We start from the raw sequence: 21,471 nt of genomic DNA, 5'->3' as shown, positions 1-21,471 counted from the left end.
AGGAAAGAAAATCCTTTGAATGTTTGAGAATCCACAAAGTATTAATTTCAATTGTCTCAAATACTTTGTGTGAATATAAAGAAGGTCCTTCCTTGACTATATTAAGATTAAGGTTAATCTTTGAGACAGGGATTTTGTGGTACATTTGCTGGACCCTGCAATACATCTCTCTTTGTACTGATTTTTAAGGAGCTTTGGAATCCAGTACAGAAGCGAATGGACATGTCTCCAGGTTTTACAGTCAATCCATAAGTTGATGGTACTGATGCATGTTTTTTGGCAGATTTCTTCCTCAGTTAACACACTAGCCTTATATAGGCATTGTATGATATGTGACTTATATCTTGGATGAAACAATTAATGTTGTGATGCTTACATGTAATGGTTATGATATTTGAGGCCTTGTTAGTGGGAACAAGTACAAACTTTTCATATAGGGCAGCCAAACTTTGGATGACAGCCTGGCTGGGACAGATGGGTTTATTCTAATTCTGTTTACTCTTTTTCAATTTGTGCATTTTACCAATGACAACATCACGCACCGACTTACCCACTCTTAAAGACATTCAACGGGTTCCTCTTCTCTTTTGGCCCATTTATTAGCAAATGCTTTGACAGCATCCATAATGATGTTAAAGTTGTGATCCCAATTGGTACGTGTCTGGTCACAATAGTTGGTCCACACTGCAATAACTGACGAGGGTTGTTATAGTCAACAATAGAGAAGTCACCTGTGATTATATAACCTAAGTGTTGGTAGCCGTATGCAGAGTAGAAACCGATGGTTTGATCCACCTAGAGTAGGAACTGATGGTTTCCTCCACCCAGAGTAGGAACTGATGTTTTCCTCCGTCCAGAGAAGGAACTGATGGTTTGCTCCAGCCAGAGTAGGAACTGATGGTTTCTTCCAGCCAGAGTAGGAACTGATGGTTTCCTCCACCCAGAGTAGAAACTGATGGTTTGCTCCACCCAGAGTAGAAACGGATGGTTTCCTCCACCCAGAGAAGGAACTGATGGTTGCTCCAGCCAGAGTAGGAACTGATGGTTTCCTCCACCCAGAGTAGGAACTGATGGTTTGCTCCACCCAGAGTAGGAACTGATGGTTTCCTCCACCCAGAGTAGGAACTGATGGTTTCCTCCACCCAGAGTAGGAACTGATGGTTTCCTCCACCCAGAGTAGGAACTGATGGTTTCCTCCACCCAGAGTAGAAACGGATGGTTTCCTCCACCCAGAGTAGAAACGGATGGTTTCCTCCACCCAGAGAAGGAACTGATGGTTTGCTCCAGCCAGAGTAGGAACTGATGGTTTCTTCCAGCCAGAGTAGGAACTGATGGTTTGCTCCACCCAGAGTAAGAACTGATGGTTTGCTCCACCCTGAGTAGAAACTGATGGTTTGCTCCAGCCAGAGTAGGAACCGATGGTTTGCTCCACCCAGAGTAGGAACTGATGGTTTGCTCCACCCAGAGTAAGAACTGATGGTTTGCTCCAGCCAGAGTAGGAACTGATGGTTTCCTCCACCCAGAGTAAGAACTGATGGTTTGCTCCAGCCAGAGTAGGAACTGATGGTTTGCTCCACCCTGAGTAGGAACTGATGTTTTGCTCCACCCAGAGTAGGAACTGATGGTTTCTTCCACCCAGAGTAGGAACTGATGGTTTGCTCCACCCAGAGTAGGAACTGATGGTTTCTTCCACCCAGAGTAGGAACTGATGGTTTGCTCCACCCAGAGTAGGAACTGATGGTTTCCTCCACCCTGAGTAGGAACTGATGGTTTGCTCCACCCAGACAGGAACTGATGGTTTGCTCCACCCAGACAGGAACTGATGGTTTGCTCCACCCAGAGTAGGAACTGATGGTTTCCTCCACCCAGAGTAGGAACTGATGGTTTGCTCCACCCAGAGTAGGAACTGATGGTTTCTTCCACCCAGAGTAGGAACTGATGGTTTGCTCCACCCAGAGTAGGAACTGATGGTTTCCTCCACCCTGAGTAGGAACTGATGGTTTCCTCCACCCAGAGTAGGAACTGATGGTTTCTTCCAGCCAGAGTAGGAACTGATGGTTTGCTCCACCCAGAGTAGGAACCGATGGTTTCTTCCAGCCAGAGTAGGAACTGATGGTTTGCTCCACCCAGAGTAGGAACCGATGGTTTCTTCCAGCCAGAGTAGGAACTGATGGTTTGCTCCACTCAGAGCAGTTACCGATGGTTTGCTCCACCCAGACAGGAACTGATGGTTTCTTCCACCCAGAGTAGGAACTGATGGTTTCCTCCACCCAGAGTAGGAACTGATGGTTTGCTCCACCCTGAGTAGGAACTGATGGTTTCCTCCAGCCAGAGTAGGAACTGATGGTTTCCTCTAGCCAGAGTAGGAACTAATGGTTTCCTCCAGCCAAAGTAGGAACTGATAGTTTCCTTCACCCAGAGTAGGAAATGATGGTTCCCTCACTGAACCCAGTACTTTTCAGTTAAGTGCAGCAGTTGGAAGGTGTAAGACAATTTGCAGTGTGATTTTCTGTTTCACTTAACAGCATGAGGATTGATTAATCTTGAAAGCCAAATATTTCTTATCATCAAGATTACATTTTTCAGTCAATTTATATGTACAGTTCTGTTTATACATATTCAAAATTCTTTTGCTTATCTCATAACTACCAAAACAGTCTCAAAACCAAAATTATTTTGCAGAAAATATCTAATTCCTTCGAGTTCAGTATGTGCTTTCCTAAGAAATCATATTTTTTATATGTAAATTTGTATCTCTCTTTCCAAAAAAATCATAATCTGTGACAAGCTGCTGCACATTAAAAGTAATGTTAATCTTTAAACATTTTAAACCCTAACGATGCCTTTAATTGGTGCAACTGTCCTCTTGAAGATAATTTGTTGTTTTTTCGTGATTATCATTCTACTTTGAGAGTTAAACAATCTCTTTATATGAGTTCAGAATGGGTTTGGAACTAATCAGGTTAAGGATATCGTAATGAAGAATATCATTGGAAAAAATATCATAGTCTGCCTCATTAATTGAAAATAACTTTTTCTCAAAACATTAAAGCAGATAGACAAATATGATCATCGCAAGGATTGGCCTGTCTATGTTTTAAGCATAATACTGTCTGGGCATCATGACAAATGTTGGACTTGGGAATCCTCCATAAACATGGTCCCAGACTCCAATCTAGAAATAGAGGCAGTGCTTAATATGGCCTTAAATTTAGGGAGCTGGTTGATAAGAAGGAGCTAAGAAAAGAAGCATTTTGCCCTGTTTGTTATCAGTGAAAATACCTGACGTTTATTCAGTGGCCATCTTCATTGAAAATGGGAATGGGAGTACAGTCTTTCGGTGTTTCAGTTTTGGATGTTGAATGGATGACATATAAACAGGAGGAACATTGTAGCATGTGTGTATTGTTTCATCAAGCGGTTGATTCTATTTTGGATGATAAAGTTTTGGTTGGCTGCAGCACGTGGTTGAAGAGAGGACTTTTTTATTGGGTGGCGTTGGCTAGGCATGACGCTTTTCTTCTTTGGTTTACTGATGATAAGTGGGAAAAAAATGTTTTAGTTTGTTTGTAATTTAATGCCCTACAGCGGTCTGTAATTTATTGAGTCTGTACCAGACAATCCAGAGATTGATGTCATGAGCATCAAGGACAAATATGAAATCTGAAAAGTATGTGTTTATTCCCTGTTTGCAAATTTAAGTGTTCATCACAAGCAAAATGTGCATAATATAGACGCTATTGCTTGACAATAGGTTGAAATAGTAATATGATGCTTTACTGCACACATGACATAATTTTTTGAAAACCAAAATATGGATATAATTTTTTTTTTTTTTTCAACCTTGCATCAAGGATATTTCACACAAAACTCTGTGGAGCAAGGTATATAGACTGACATTTAGTCCAGAAATTAATTTATCTTATCTAAATAAATATATATCTACAAAATGAAAAAAATCCATATGGACGAGCCCAGAACAATCTTCGAGCTGGGGCAATCTAGACTTGCCAAATCATTCTAGAGTTGAGTTGGACTCCTTAGTTTATTTTCTAGGGTAAAGGAAACAGACTACAAGGTATATAAAAAGTCTCTGATTTCTACTGTATACCATATTTCAATGTAGACTTTATTTATTCTTTGCATACATGTACAGGTGAGAGTGTCTGTGCGTGATTGAGTGTTCTGGAAAGTATAGTTTCGTGTATCTCACCTCTCCATGTTCATTCCAAGGAGCTTAAGGCTTTCCTGGGCAGAAGCTCCTATCTGTAACAGGACTCTAGAAAATGAAATATAATCACACAAAAAAATCAAAATAAGATCTATAAAAAGTCTTGCCCACCCACACCTGGAAGCTATTTTTTTTTAGTTCATTTGGGCTACAGGTAACATTGAGCTTATGTGCAGTGGTGTGCATGTTCTGTAACTATTGTCAGTGGTTTTGCTGGTATCACGTCTGTAAACATCCTCTCTGCAAAATCTGACTGAAAGTCAAATAATTTTGCTTTGCTATAGCAACCATTTTTTTAAAAAACTATAACCATATATTGTCAGATATTTACAGAAAATAAAGAGAAATTAGGAATTTTAGGTGGTCCTTAAGATTAATTACGTGTTTTTTCCATATCATTGAATTTTGACCTTGACCTTCCCACTGTGACCCCATCTTCAAATTTTCTCAACAAGCACTGTGTGAATTGATGATTTGTTTGACATACTGTGTTGTATGTTTCAGGTGGTCCAGCTCAATAAACAACCCCTCTTGGTGTCCATGATAGCCAGATCAGATGCCAATACAGGTAATAGGGCAGATCATTCTTGGTCAGTTAGATTGTAATTGCATTGCACAGAGATATGTTTATGAGTAGTTCTGTAGTTCAGCCAACTTCACTTGGTAGTTTCTATAACATTTATGTCAAGGCAGAATGCATTATTTGTCAGATTTTCATCTATGCCCGCCTCAGTACCAAACACCTGCCTCCAATTCTTTTGTTGTCCCCAAGTACCTCCAGACAGAAAATTGACCTGTGAAGATCTATGGTAGAATTATTCTTCAGCAACTGATTCTTGCCATAAAAGGCGACTATGCTTGTCGTAAGTGAGTGGGGGCACGGGTGGCCCAGTCATCTAAGGCGCCGCGATTCGCTGTGCAGAGTTGCATCCCTTGCACATGCCAGAAACCTAGGATTGTGAGTTTGAATCTCGGTTCGCCCTAATTATGTTTCTAGGTTTGTCAGGACCATACCCGTGCTCGTGGGTTTCACCGAAGTGGTAAACGTCCGAGACCTGCATCAGTTCGGGCTTCCTTCCCACATTGAGCTGACACACCATGATATACCTGGAATAATGTTAAAAGCGATGTTAAACCCAACTCACTCACTCACACACTTAAGTGAGTATGTAGCATGGGATGTTCATCTGCACCAACACCTCAATGAAACGTTATCTCATCAGTATTTCACACAATTGACCTTAAGGAAAATGTTACATTTTCAGTTATTTTTAACCTAATTCATACATGGGGCCATGAGTAATGTTCCTGCTCAATTATTTGCTCAGTATCAAATCAAAACGAACAAATGAATGTTGATGTTCAAAATGTTCCCTAGAATCATTTGAGAAGTATATATCAAACCAACAGGAGCCATTGAAAGTTATAATTAAAAGATCTCCCTAGAATCATTTGAGAAGTGTATATCAAACCAAAAGGAGTGACTGAATGTTAACATGAAAAAAATCTCCCTTGAATAATTAGAGCAGTATATATCAAACCTAAAGGATATATTGAACGTTAATGTTTAAATCCTTTTTTGAATAATTTGAGCAGTATATACATCAAACAAAAAGGAACCAGTGATTAATTAATTTTAAAAGTCCTCCCTAGAATACTTCGAGCAGAATATATTAAACCAGGAGGAACCATTGAACCATTAAGAGCTTACTTCAAATAATTGGTGAAGTCTATATCAAAACCAACAGGAACAGCTGAACTTAAATTCGTTTAAAATATTTTGTTTGGTCCTATTTCACACATGAATTATCAGGATCCATTACCCTTGATCTGATTCATCTTTCATTTAACTTCATTAATGACCCATCTAAACAAGTTTTATTCAGGAGATGACTCTATTGTGTTTTGGCTTGTGGAGCATGCTATCTTCCATCTAATAGGAAACTGTGTGCGGTTTCAAATGCACAACGAGACACATCAAATCTACAGATAGTATACAACAATATTCACGACACAGTAGGTTAACTTCGCTGTGCCATGACAAAATAAACGCTTAACTTCACAAACTCGCTGATGATTGAAATGATAAGTGAGTTATATGTGTGGTTTAGTCTACAAATCCCTCTGAGTTATGAGACTCTATTCTGAGACTTCAGATAAGTTTTTTCCATTGCATTGTGCTGGATATACTCCTACTGCATCGTCAACAATATACGTCGGCCATATCGATGAGAGACATTTACATTATCTGTCGGGGCTTAATATATACACAATTTAAACAGCCATTGCTAACAGGCATGAACAAGACGAGGGTAACCTTTGGGTCCTATTTGGTGATTTAAATAGTTTTACTTCTAAATATGTTTTTTTCATTCTGGAAAACAACTGCGGAATGTTTACTCAGCTGTTTTATTTGGAAATGGCATCTTAATTGCTTCTTAAGTTGTATATTAGAGGTTTGATTAAGTTATGGGGACATGACTGTGACAGTAAAATAATGACTTGTATGTCCCAGGGTTTTACATGATGCAGAAATGTGCATCTGGTATGCATAATGGATGCAGAGAAAATATATTTTGTGTCATGAGGGATGCAAGATAATATTAATTGTATCAAATTCTTGACAAGAAATAAAATGGTAATTAAAGTAATCATCAAATCTTGCAGTACAGTACTTTACACCATTTCATTACTATACCGAACCCCCCTCTGTCTTGTAAGGATCCTTGACATAAATCATTGAGGGTCACCAGGACCCCCAGTTTTGTAAGTCAAGGTTTAACGCTGGCGTCTGGTTTACGAATATTTACTTGGCAGTTTGTGTAGTTGTAAGTCACCATAAATAACACTTTTCAAATCTGGAGATGCACATGTGTTTTCAGATTTGTTGGTTTGATTGTGTATTTGATACCCCTAAATTCGTTTCCAATGGTAACATTTCTATGTATCAAATATTTAATAAAACCTCCAAATTTGAAATCACATAATGTTCATCTTCAGAGTAAAATACAAAAGTTATCAGTTATTTTCAGAAGTGAATGTTCTGATGACATTCTGGAATGCAAAAAAATCCAAACAAAGTCAAATTTGGTCTGATAAATATTGATTCTAATTAACGTGGTATCCATTTCAGCAAGCCAAATGGAATGTTTTTCAAATTTTGATTGATAAAAATATAGACTCATAAGCTATCAAAAAGATTTCCAGGCTTCGAATCCCATTTAACTCTGTTTTTCAACCAATATGATCAGATTGCATCCAATATGATCCGATTGCATCACATTCATTGTACAAGGTTCAGTATGACAACATTACAGCAACTTGATGCTTTTGTAACAATTGGTATTATTGCCTAGGTTGTGAGAATGTACAGAAAAAATACAACTGTGTCTTGTGGTTTTATCAAGAATGATGATTTGAAGAAATAGAATATTTGGTTAATCTTGTGTTAATACTTCATGAGAGTAAACACAATGTTCCTCCAGCACACATGAATACCTACAGACACAATCACACTGATATTCCTTACCTAACTAATTGAAGAGTTATAGAGGAATGTGCAATCTCAACCATATATCAGACGTTCCGGAATGTTCGTTGTTCAATTTTCAAAATTTTAATTAAGAACTGTGTAAACATATTTTTCAAGCGTAGTCTGTAATGGAAGTCACCAGGTTGAAATGAGTGCCGTAAAGCTCAAGAAAGCTGCTTTCTAATTGGCTGATGTCGACTTCTTGTTAGTCATTTCAGTGATCGGTCAAAGTTCGCAAAAGGTCGTTCTGACGTGACCCGTAATGGGATGTCCTCAGATCTTTGTTAAGCTCCAGTGAGAACTTAGATCTGATTTTAATGAGACTGGAATGAGGGACGCCCTATTGAAAATTGTGTCTATGGCCATTACGAAATTTGGTATTTGTTTCGTTAATTGTCGGAAATTGTTGAAATTTTTATCTTGTTATTACCATGCTGTTTTTTTTGCTCTGTAAACTTTCTTGAAAATAAGGAGCCTAGCTTTGGCATGTAGATTATAATGTTACTTTTAGTCCTCCGTATGCATGTGGAAATCATTGTAATATCAATGCTGACAACAGCTTTTGTTATGTGCCTCTCTTTGTTGATATTTTGTGCTGTTGACTACATATTCAGGTGAGCTACAGTGTCGTAGCATACCAAATATTGTGTGTATCAGCAAAGTGGTAAAAGTCTTCCTTCCATGTTTAGCTAATATGCATTTATTTGATTGAAATACTTTACAAACAGTGTGGAACCCAACTCACTCAGTATACAGTATATATGTCCACAATAGGGCTGTTATGATTCACGCACATATTCATTGAATCGAAATGTATCCATTCATGAATTGGATTCGTTATTCATGGCCACTAGAATCGAATATTTATGAATATGCAAGCATGTGCATATTATAAGCATAGATTTCTTCAAAAGACAACACTCTTATACTATTTAATTTGACAATATAGTGGTCACTGGTCATTGTCGCATTTGAGCAGATACTAGTACCTGGATAAGTGCAGTATATAAATGTAGAATATATTAATAATTAACAAACCGTGTCAAATAATTTATGTTGTTGTTGCTTCACTGAATATAACAAATAAAACATCAGCTGCTGACTTGTTATTGTATTCCTGAATTAATATTCGTATTCTTTACCCTATATTCGTGATACGAATCGTATTCGCCTCATAGTGTATTCGTTGCAGCCCTAGTCCACAACTTAAAAATTTAAAAGAATTTCAAGCTTTAATATGTATGACTATTCCCTATAGTAATCCGGCTGGTAGGCTATTCATGCTTGTAGTTTTGTCTGGCTATTTTCTCTTGCTGCACACATAGCCAGCTTAACATTATGTAAAGTGTTCAAATATTTCATCAGTGTTGACCACACTTCAGTCCTGTATACCCGATGCACAGGTTGCTCGTTGTGTTTGTTGTTGGAGATTAGTTAATGATTTTATGAAAGCTTCATCTGGTTACTTTGCGTACACTATTTCCTGAATAATGTAAGGGAGATAATGGAGGACCATATTACAAGGATTTTATGAACACATTGTGGAAAGTCAGATTTCCTAAAATCAGGAAGTCTACAGTCTGTCTACAAATGACACTTATGATTTGTTTGTTTCTTTGTGGTAGAATGCCACACTCAGCAATATTCCAGCTATGTGATGGTAGTCTGTAAATAATTGTGTCTGGACCAGACAATCCAGTGATCGACATCATAAGCATCGATCATGTATGAACCAAGTCAGCGAGCCAGACCTACCTTTCCCAATAGTCGCCTTTTACGGCAAGCATGGATTAATTGTGTAGCACATACTCTGTTTGCAGTGAATGAATAAGTGAGTGAGTATGGTTTTAGGCCGCTTTCAGCAATATTCCAGCAATGTCACGGCGGGGGACTCCAGAAATGGGCTTCACACATTGTACCCATATTGGGAATTGAACCCAGGTCTTTGCCGTGACAAGCAAAGGCTTTAACCACGAGTCTACCCGACCGCTTCAGATGAATGCTTAAGAAATGCAATGCTTGCTTATGTTTGTTTATGTTCTTCACAGGAGACATTCTGAACCTAGAAAACGAGCTGTCTGATGTCTTAATTGAGGTTTCAAAAGTGATCAACATGTCATAGCACACCTGAACGAAAAAACAGATGGGATGATGACGATGTACAGAGCCATCATGGCTGGCCTTGTCACGTGACATTCTCTGACATATTATCCAGATATTGGGGAAATGTCACCTTGCAACTTATGTTAGATTTAGGGTTAGGGTTAGTCTGACCTTGACCTGACCTTGACCTGACCTTGATCCTCACCTGACCCTACCCTTAATCAACCCTGACATAAGCTTGTCCCTCTCCCTATCCCTGACCCTGATCTGACACCTAAATTCTAACCCCAACCTTGATCCTGACCTCAGCCACAAGATGACCCTGAATCTGACCCTGAATCTGACCCTGACCCTGACCCTGATGCTAACCCTAACCCTAACCCTCATGTCCACATAATATTCTTATCAAGATTTTAGTTTAAAGACTATTATCTGTTTATCATTTTAGCTCCACAGCATTAATGAAATATCCTACTTTCTAAATTTCTACTCACTTTAACATGCTTAAGAATGTTTTGAGCAGAAAATACTGTGTGTGTAACATTTCTTCCCTCTATGAACAAAAATGTAAACAATTGTGTAATGATGGTGAAAGTCTGCATTATGTTAATTGTGAAATTATTGTATGTTATATCTCATCAGCAGGATGGTCATTTATGTTGCTACAAATGTACGTGCAATAATAATGTTTCCTGTCATAGTATTTTATTGTTATAAATAAATGTATGCTACTTGCAAATATTTCATTTCCTGTGTTTTGTTGTAGTTTCTTCGATTGATGAGATGTTGTGTGTTACAGCTGCTTGGTTTACACTGAAGTCATTTATTACAATTTCTGTGTTATCAGAATAGTCATGGCCCTATTGATTCTTCTTGTGATTACCGTTACAATGTATTTTGGTCCCTGAAAAGACACAAAGGCAAAGTGTTGATTTTACATAGTTTTTAGTAAAAGTATCTTTTTACTTTTAACATTTTCTAAAATTCAATAATAGACAAGGTATGTTCTGAATAGGCATTTGTAATTCATACGCAGTGATTGTTTTTTTTATTTTACTTTTGCAAATTTAGGACAGGTTCATCCTTCTAAACAATTATGATGTCACCCTACTGGGTTTCAAAATGATGTGTAAGAAGTCTGTGACAGTCTTTGTTTGCCCCACACTACATCTAGCTACATTTTGTTGTTGTTCTTGTTGTTTAACGTCACACTCTGCAATATTCCAGCTTTTTGACGGCAGTCTGTAAATAATCTGGACCAGACAATTCAGTGATTGACATCATGAGCATCAATCTATGCAATTGGGATACGATGACATACATCAACCAAGTCATCAAGCCCTACCATTCGATCCTGTTAGTTACCTCTTGCGACAAGCGTAGTAGCTTTGTACAGCAAGCATGGGTTGCTGAAGACCTATTCTATCCCGGATCTTCACGGGTCTCTAGCTGCATCACCTATCACCCCGTGGGCAGTCACAGACATTAATGACCATCCAAGTGTAGGACTTTGATTTTAATTAACAGCCAAAAACAATATTCGCCTTTAAACTTAAAATCAAGGATCAACCCCAGCAGAAGGAAAATATATTTCAGATGTTCATGGGTAACACTGCCATAGGTCTGACGCTGACACTGACTAGCTACATCTGCCATCAGGGTGTGGGAAGTCACAGACATGTATGGCACAGTGGAACACGGTACCATAGGGACACGGTTCTCTGATGGTCTGGCCGAATGTACAGGTGTAGTAGTATTGACAGGAGGAGGCGTCAGGGTAAAGTCCATCTGTCTTGTCAGCACAGAAATTGGACACAAAGTCTGCAATGGAGAGGGTAGAAGATGTATGCATTTTAGCAAGGAATTCAGAATCTGCAATAAGAAAAAGTCAGTGTGTGAGTTTTCTCATCAGACACCACATGACCAAATGTCTGTAAAAAGAGAGGGAAGAACAGAAATTACATTTTAAGAGTTAACTAGCTATAATGCACTTACTGCCATGAACTTTACAAGTTTATTGTAACTAATAATATTGTTACTAATAACGAATCATGGTTTGTACAACCTACAATATCTTTGGAGTGGAGTTGATCATCAGCCAGTGCTGGTAATTCAGTCTCATTTTAGTTTAATCATACGTGTACTTATCCAAATCATATACAGAAGTATCTTTGGAACTCTCCTATTCTTTGATTGCCATGTAAGTGATCCCCTACAGTCGGTTCTAGAGTAATTGGGATAAATCTGTGGACACTTACTTCCAGAAGAGCCTCCATTGAAGTTCTGAGTGGCAGCTACAGCATTACCCTGGAGAATCACTGTGTTGTAGTCTGTCACTTGTCTGCAACACAACAAAGTGGCACACCTGTTATTTATCTTTGCACATCCTTTTAACAATCAGACAAATACGTATCAGCTCAGAACTACAAGTAAAACCCAAATCCAAAGTCTTCCATGATTGTAACGGACTCAGTTTCTGGTACCATGTGAACGCATCTTTGTTCAATGTAAAAATTAAAATGAAAGCCGACAGCCACACAATGATCATTATAACACATGTGATATAGATCACTGACATTCATGAGGTAAGTGGGAGATCTATTATTCCGGTATGGTTACTCTCTGTGAGAAGCTATGAGGAGCTTCTTTGATAGGCATTTAGAAGTTGTAGTACTAAGTAAGGATAAGAATTTATGGATGAACAACTTCTTTATTACAATTAAGAGCGACGTTTCGGTGTAGGTTCTAACACCTTGCTTGAACCTACACCGAAACGTCGGTCTTAATTGTAATAAAGAAGTTGTTTATCCATAAAGTTTTATCCTTACTGAGGTCTGAGGAGACCTCCATACAGAAATGAGATATACTGGTTTGTCTTTCTTCACTCGTACCGAACAGATTAGCTGAATAGAATGTTCACCCGATGCGACCTTGCAATGGAATGTTCTCAGATCTCACGCAGACAGGTATCATGTGACAGTAAACGATCTCATTGTTATGAGATTGGTGAGGGTATTCTTGAGAGTGTATCATAGTTTTGTTGATATTTATTGGTTTATTGAGTATCTGCTGTCTTGACCATTAACTGTTCAATTAACACAATCAGACCCATGGCATTTGGCGTTACTGAATATGTGTTTTCACCAAGTTTAACCAAGTTACCTTTTGCCCACAATGATGCTGAATGCATCTTTTATGGCGTGAATGAGCGGGTAGTCTTGCCACAGATACCTCCGCAGTCGTCCAGATCCAGGGCCCAGACCATAATTCCACCATAACCATTGTTTATTACGTACTTAACCTGAAGAGAAGGAATCGGTATACACTAAACTCATGGCGGCCTATTCACAAAGCTGTCTTAGCGCCAAGATTGGCGTAAAGGTGTCGTAGCGAAAAACGTCCTAGCTTAGCCTATACTCAAAGCTGTCTTAGCGCTAAGTTATCTTAAGTTTAAGACACAAATTAAGACAGGGTCAGACCTGTCGAAACCTGTCTTAGCTACACGGCTACAATAGGTTTAAGACAGTTTTAAGAATAGCTCTAATGGCAGTCGTAATTTTTGTCGTAAGTTGCTAAGATTTGTCTTAGCTGAGACAACTTCCTCTATAGGCCGCTTTTCCTTTGCAGCCCTGTTGATGCGCAGATGCTGAACACTGACCTTGAAGATTGATGTATATTTAAATAATGATTGAAGTTTATGTAAAAGACATGTGACATACCCTGACGATTGTCTTTTTCTTACATGTGTCAGTGGATTTGGTTGTTTGTACTCAGCAATATTCCAGCTGTTTGACGACGGCTTGAAGATAAGCGACTCAGGACCAGACAGGGCCAGTGATTGATATGGGCAGCGTCAGGGAAAGATGCCATGCAATCCATTAAGTCACTGACGCCTGTCCACCCGATCCCCATTCCGAGATCAGTGATTGATATGAGCAGACAAACAACTAAGTCACTTAATTCTGACCAACCAATCCACTTGGTCATCTCGTAAGATAAGCATAGGTTGATGACGACCTATTCCAACCCGGAGTCTACACGGGGTCAAAGCCAGGCACTGTGATGCAGTCTTCAGCACCTTCTCTTGGAGACTCTTCTCGTCATCGTATCCGACCCACGTCTCCCCGTGTACCATGCAAGGCACGGACTGGTTGCTGCTGATGTAGCTGGTGGCGCCAGTATTCAAAAGCTGGCAAATATATGAACACAAATATGGTAGATGACCTTAGATGATCTCTTAGCCAGACATTCACATGAAATTTATCACGAAACTTTAATTTTCAGTTAAGTTTCTGAAAAGTGTCTTGCATCTTGCTTATGATTAAGTTAGTTTTAAAGGGAGAATTCATTTCATGCTTTGCCATTACCAGTCTTGATCTACATGTTTTAAATTGACCGTGGCAGTCAACGCCAGAGAAGAACCAGTCTTGACTATCCATCGAAAGTTTAATGCAAACTGGCGGTGAAAATTAAATGAATGGATGACTGAAACTGACTGTTGACACCAGGTGTTCACGACAAGGGTAAGCATGTCCTGCTCTACCGGTAGCACCGCCACTCATACAATTTGTATCCAAAGTTAGTGTTTGTTTGTTGACTGACGGCGCGCAGCAGCAGACCTGCCATGCGACGGCGGCCTGTGAACAAACCAGACAATCAAGTGATGGACCAGATAGAGTGAGTGAGTATGGTTTTATGCCGCTTTTAGCAATATTCCAGCAATATCACGGTGGGTGACACCAGAAATGGGCTTCACACATTCTACCCATGTCGAGAATCGAACCGGGGTCTTCGGCGTGACGAGCGAACCCTTTAACCTCAAGGTTACCCGACCGCTCGTGAGCCAGATAGAAAATCCAGTGGCAAGATAGCCCATTTACTGAATTTGTTGAAATATGTTTGACATTGTCGCTTCTGTAATTAGGCTAATCCTTTACTCCAAGATAGGTATATATTTTGCCATAACATTCGAGTGAGTAGACCCGGAAAGTGAGTTTTTAAAAACTGTAATAAAATTTGCTGGGACTAATTGTTAGCCTCCTCTGTTAATAAAAATAATCTTTTCCAGCTAAAAGTTCATTTATTCCAGTCTTCTGACTCATTTCAATTTTTCGAGAGCTCACATGGACAGCTGCCTTGAATTTGAAAAAAAGATGTATATACGCCGAGACAAGGCATGATGATTGGTTGTTGAATTGGCTCATGAAATTATGAGAAAAATTACGTGCTGAATTATTGATAACAGAGGTGGAGCTGGTGGCATCACTTCTGTATTTATTCATAATAAATCCAGAGAATTAACACACTGGAGTGAGCGAGTGAGTTCTACTAGCGGACGTAACTCGAAAATGCTTCCCTCACATTACTGGGCCACCCCAGTCCCAATCTCATTAAAATCAGATTTTAGTTCTCGCTACCGCTAAACAAGCGGCGGCGAGGACTAAGATCTGATTTTAATTAGATTGTCCCAGTCCCCTCCATGAGTGAGTGAGTGAGTTGGGTTTCACGTCACTTTGAACAGTATTTTAGTTATATCACGTCGTGCCAGCTTGATTATGTAGGAAGTCCCTAAATGATGCAGGTGCAAGACGTTTACAACTTTGGGGAAACTGACGATCACAGACAAATAATTACGCTGGATAATAGAGGATGGGGCCATGATAATATACAATAGGATTTATACCTCGTAGTAAGCCAAGGTTCCTTGACTGTGTGTTAGATTCCCAGCAGCGGGCTATATGCAGGTGCCCCTACTCCATGCACAGTGGTTTCATTCAGGGAGTAGGTTCTTCCATAGAATGGCACGCCGATCAGAATCTTGTGTTTTGGTATTCCCATATTGGCCCAATAATTTGCCAAGGCGTCCTTAATAAGAAATAGCAAATCAATGTGGCAAGGTGATCACAGTGTTGGTGCAGCTTGGATACAAAGGATGCATCGGCAAACAAAGTAATCATATTTTAGAAGAAATGAACACATACAATATAGTTGATATCTGTAGTCAAAATTAATCAAGTTAAAGTTTGAAAGGCATACACTAAGAGAAATTCATTTTCAACATAAGACCTTAGAATGTGTCAAAGTGGTACAATGTCAGCCTTAAGAACCATATCTCTTCCCCCGTGTAAGATATCGTCTTCATATATATTAAGATATCAGATATATGCATTACTCACAATGTTTAAGCTCGGGTCAGTCGTGGTGCTGTACAGGGCTGCGGGGTGACCGGTCACTAACGGCTTGTTCCACTGTCCATGTAGGGCATAGGTCATCAGGTTGATGAGGTCCAGGGAACTAGAACAAAGGCGAGGTTCTTTTTTAGAAAGAAAAAACACACAATATGTTCCATAAAATATTTTGACCTCCGATTTTACAACAACAAAAATCGTTCACTAGACTTGCCGGATGTTCAGAAACAAATGTGTTTGGGTCCCGCTTTCAGCGAGGAAGCAGTGGACACTACCATCTGAGCGTTTCACACACACAATGAATGAAAGCGATAAAACCCATTCCATAATAAACCAATAATCATAAGCATGTGATTATGAATCACTATGAAATAGTGATGATACCAGGGGTTCGCAAAAAGGTGAGCACATTCTGTCCTACCGGTGGCACCCGTCACAAACACATGCGAAAGTAAGTCAATTATCCACCTAAAAACACGGCAACATATGGAGCAAAATAGGAAATTGTGAAAACATCATTTTGGACACTGATGTGTTATATTTGTAAATATCCTCCATATATCTACCATAAAACATTCTAAAAGATTTACTAACGCCAGGAATTATGTAACCCTGATCAAACAACTTTTGAGTCATGACGCTCTTTGAAATTTTCGTAGAAAGAGCATACTCGATTGTACCTCAAACGTTGTGAGATGTAGACACCAAAGGTTGTAGTAGCTGGAATATTTCTCGACATAAAAGGAAAGTTGACCTTGGGAAAGTTGAGTATAAAACATCAACGCCAGAGAATAATCAGTTTCAATTCATGTCACCCCTATTGTCATACAGTCTTGTGGATAGTCTTTTGTCACTCTGATTTTTAGGCACATCTCTAAATATGAAACAGATGAGGCGGGTTCACTGGACTATTTTATTTCGAATTCAGTTCTGGTGAGTATATCGATGGAAGGGAATTGGCTATTTGATCATTATTGAAGGATATAAGATCCCAGATGTACCCGAAGCCTAGGTTAAACTTCATGGCCACATCCCTAGTCTTGTCTAGTTAATTAAACAAGACTGACGTTCTTAAAAACATCTGTTAAGACAATAATTGGTCTCAATGACCAAGCAAAACTAAATTCTCTGATCTTATGGGTGTTTTTCGTTTTGCTCACGTGTAGTAAGTACCCTTGTATTGTCATAATGTTATCAAATTTGTACACTTTGGAATTTGCTGGCTTGGAGATAGAGAGGACGTGTGACAATACTTTCCCAGGATAAAACGGAACAGTTGCGAAATCAATTGGACTCGTCTTTACCTCCGTGATTGTCATCGCATCTATTCCTTTACTTCCCATGCGGTACTATCACGAGTCCATTATGTATTACTTTCAGAACAGTAGCAATCCTGTGGCCATGTATGTATGCTATTTTAAGCAGCCGTGCTCATTAAGCCGTGAAGTTCCGTGTTAGAATTGGTCTTTAGCAACCCATGCTTGTAAGAGGCTACTAACGGGATCGGGTGATCAGGCTCATTGACTTGGTTGATGCATGACATCGTGTCCCAGTGGCGTAGATCGATGCTCAATATGTCAATCACTGAATTGTCTGGTCCAGATTATTTACAGACCGCCATCATATAGCTAGAATATTGCATAGTGCGGGGTTAACAACAAACAAATAAACAATGAGGTGGTCGTTTTCCATTTTGTTTTGACATTTACCTGGCCAGCTCAAGGGCTTCATAGGACTTCCCAACTCTGTGAGGCGACGGTGCCAGGGCCGCAGTCAATAGAAGTCGAGGGTTGCCTGTCTGGCCGGCCTCATCGTGAAAAGCCGAAAACACAACCTGTGCAGATATATCAACCATCTGTCTCCAAGCTCATCCCTGTACTTATAACCAACGATGATCCATGCCCATAACTGAAACCACGTTAGTCCGTTTGTCTTGTTGGTAGTATCTATATATATTTACAGGGAAATTACTCCGCACTTCTTTATCCCGAAAGTTATTAATCCTGAAAAGTATAAACAGTCCCGAACGGATTAATGAGTTTTCACCTCACATGTATTCAATCTATCTTCATAAAAAAAAATTCCCCTGAGGTTCCTTTCACAAATATGACGTCATTTAAAGGACGTGAACGTCGTTTATAAAAAAATTACCCTACATAATAATGTACCCGTAATTTTACCTTTGAGTAACTATAATTACTCTACGCCGCACAATCGTGCATGTATGATAATTGGTAGTAGGTAATTCAACAAAAGAATTTTTAAAAACTGCATACATGTTTATGTACATCTTTCAATTCCAATCTGGCATCTTTGACGGCCTCTGACAATTTAAGGTGTTGATATACAGTCACATTTACGATCAAATATCTCCTGCAAGCACGACAAACTGTCAATGAAAAAATACTCCTTTTGTTTAAAAATGGTTGACATATAAAGGTCTAATGAAAAAACACATATACAGTCAAGTACAAAAGGTGCTGAAAGATGCCAGAAAAAACAAGATGGCCACCGTAATCACTTAACGCTTGTGAATACGAAATGGGTCTTTGTATTATGATATACGTCGATAAGGAATAAATATAATTGTTTCTTCCATCTGCGATCAAACCTGTACTAGCTTCTTGAACCTGTGCTTGTCACTGGGTGGGCTGCCCTGGTCGCCTGGATACTCCCAGTCAATGTCAAGGCCGTCACAACAACGCTGCCTCAGGAACGTGATATAATTGTTAACGAAAGTTTCGATGTTGCTGTTGTTGGCGGCGAGTATGGTGAAGAGCTTTGACCCCATCCCATATCCGCCCAGTGAGAGAAGAGTCTTCAAGGTGGGATTTTTAGACTTTAGAGCATTGAAGCGGTGATATCTGATTCGATAAATAAACTTGTGAATAGTTAGTCGAGCGAGCACAATCGGGATGATTTTAGCTATCCAGTTTGTTGATATGATATGACAACAAGCGGGTGTTCAAACGATCAAAACAGCAATGTATCCGAACTATCACACTTTAGGTTTAACAACTACTTCTGCAAAAATAAAGGGCGACAAACATTAATTTAATAATAAACAGATGGAAATTCCTTCCAGCTTGTTTGTTGTAGCATACCTTTAGGAAACCTTTAATATTGAATCTAAGTCTGGGACAATTTGATGAACGGCAAACTGCATAATCACCAAGCCATTGGCTTTCACTGACAACGGATGTGGCCGGTACGGAAGTCCATTTTACACGTTTCGCGAACACCTGGTGTCATTCTACGTTTGCATTGATTCGTAAGTGTGTATCTCTCCAAACCTAACACTCCCACTATTTGACCACGTGGAAGAGATACGAATATGAAATTCCTAAGGCTTTGAGTGAGTGGTTATGGTTGTACGCCGCTTTTTGCTATATTCCACCAACAGCACGCTTGGGGACACCAGAATGGGCTTCACACATTGTTCCCCATGTGAGTAATCGAACACTTTGATCACTAGGCCACCCCTAAATGTTGCTTTGATGAACCTACCCGGCGAAGGCAAGATGGGTGCACAGGTCTGGGTCGATGTCCTCGGGGTTGAACGTCGCAGGGTTGTGACGGTAACGTGCCCAGCCGCTCACATAGCAGAACCTTTTATAGTCGGGCTCTGTGCAAAACACATTAGTACACCTGTTTATATGCACAATAGGTGATGTGAAATGAGCGCAGACGCTGTATCCACCCCTCCCACCCCACCCCCGAGGCGGTCTTTAAATTCACAAAATGCAATGGACATTGGGTAACAGATACCTCTGATCAACAGGTTGATGCATATCTTGTGATTAATAACGGTTTTTTTATGCCAAGACACTGTCCATGTGAAATGAGGGTAATCATTAAACAAATGTAAGAGTTGAGTTGAGCCAGGATTTCCGGTTGGCCTTTGTTCCTTATTGGTAGGCCATGATGGACTAAGTATTTAATCATTGCATCAATCATCGAATATGTTTTTGAAAATTACTTACGCTCGGTTGAAATGACAATCACTTGAAGGAGAAGAAGGCAAAGTAATCGTATCATCCCTGGGCGTCGTCTTCTGCAACAAGAAATATATGCAGTCGTGTGAGATATAGTTCATTCGGTCAACTATATCGTGACCTTAACCTTCACCCACGACGGGTGCTGTCGGCAGGGTCACCCTTTTCGTGAACAGCTAGTGTCATCACCGTAATATTGCAATGATTCAGGTTTTTCAATATCAACTATTCATTTGAAACCTACACGCATTCTGATGCGAATATCCCCCACGCCTTGACGTTACCTGTGAAGACATGTGATAAGAATCGGTCAAGCTCTTGTGTATGATAACTTAATATCCATTGTTTGACTTCTTTCTGTCAAAATCCCTGCTTCTCAGATATGTCCTGCATGTATGTTCGAATACTTGATGTTGCATGATCGCAGTCTTCGTTCTCTCCCCCACATGCATTGTAACTGCATACATTACACGTGCATACTTTGTTAGAGTTCTGTATGACCTGTTGATATACACATATAAGTGTGGTTCAATGGCACAGTCATGAATTGTATGGACATTTATAGAGAAACCTTCAAACGCTATAAAACATTTAGTTCATACAGGTGCGAGCCTGAACATATTCAGAACAAACTTCATTACTTGTTGGTGGAGACTGGTTTGGGCTGTCAGCCGTTGGAATGGTCCTGGAACCCGGCAGGTGCCAAATATGTCTGTGATACAACATGGAATATTATCTCGAACGCTCGGCCATTGCTGCTGATAACAGAATAAAACAAAAATTAACTCCATAAACATAAATGAGTGAGTGAGTATGATTTTAATCCGCTATTAGCAATATTCCAGCAATATCACAGCGGGGGACACCAGAAATGGGCATCACACATTGTACCCATGGTCACCAAGAGGGTTAAACATATCTTTGAGAACAAAACAGAAAGTTTTATTGATAAAACAGCTTCAATCTTATTAGTGTTAGGTGTGTTATTAAACACGCCTATATATATGTATTCGCTAAGAATCTGTATATTTCCCACTAAACGAACCACTTTTCCTCTTTTAAAACAGAGCCATCTTTTCTAACAACGATTTTATTTCATCGAAATCACTGTCAACGCCCACTTCAGTGTATCCTGTTCCGATACGTTTATTTGGGATAGTAATCCAACTGCTGTGTCAGATATGAGATAATAAAACGAATGTGAGCGTGTGATGCAATCTGAATGGTGAGAAAACGATCCCGGAAATAGTGTTGTTTTTTTACTGCGCATGAATTCTTTTCGTGATAAGTATTTTTATTCCTCACTCTCAAAGTTACAAACATGTCATTCGGCTTGGCGATATGAACACCGCATTCTATATATGTTAATGCTTTTTGATACCGACGGCGTTAATCTGAGGTTTCAAATCTTAAAGTCCCCAG

At 39.4% G+C, this 21,471-nt stretch overlaps 1 protein-coding gene and 1 pseudogene across 1 annotated transcript in view; one reads left to right on the top strand and one right to left on the bottom strand.

Moving 5' to 3' along the window:
- The window catches only part of LOC139469053 (ragulator complex protein LAMTOR3-B-like), a 70,283-nt gene extending 59,671 nt beyond the window's left edge, over nucleotides 1-10,612 (top strand). Inside the window, exons 5-6 of the mRNA XM_071251181.1 lie at nucleotides 4,736-4,799; nucleotides 9,812-10,612. Of these exons, the coding sequence (XP_071107282.1) occupies nucleotides 4,736-4,799; nucleotides 9,812-9,885 (138 nt within the window). The 3' untranslated portion in view covers nucleotides 9,886-10,612. The remainder of the gene's footprint in view (nucleotides 1-4,735; nucleotides 4,800-9,811) is intronic.
- Nucleotides 10,613-11,505: 893 nt separating this feature from the next.
- LOC139467586 (chitotriosidase-1-like) lies at nucleotides 11,506-20,840 on the bottom strand (annotated as a pseudogene).
- Nucleotides 20,841-21,471: the final 631 nt, after the last annotated feature.

The sequence above is a fragment of the Haliotis cracherodii genome, unplaced genomic scaffold, assembly GCF_022045235.1.
Source record: "Haliotis cracherodii isolate W230 unplaced genomic scaffold, xgHalCrac1.p SCAF_2, whole genome shotgun sequence".
Lineage (NCBI taxonomy): Eukaryota > Metazoa > Mollusca > Gastropoda > Lepetellida > Haliotidae > Haliotis > Haliotis cracherodii.
Note: the sequence above shows the minus strand (reverse complement) of the source record. Positions and strands in the feature narration are given on the sequence as shown.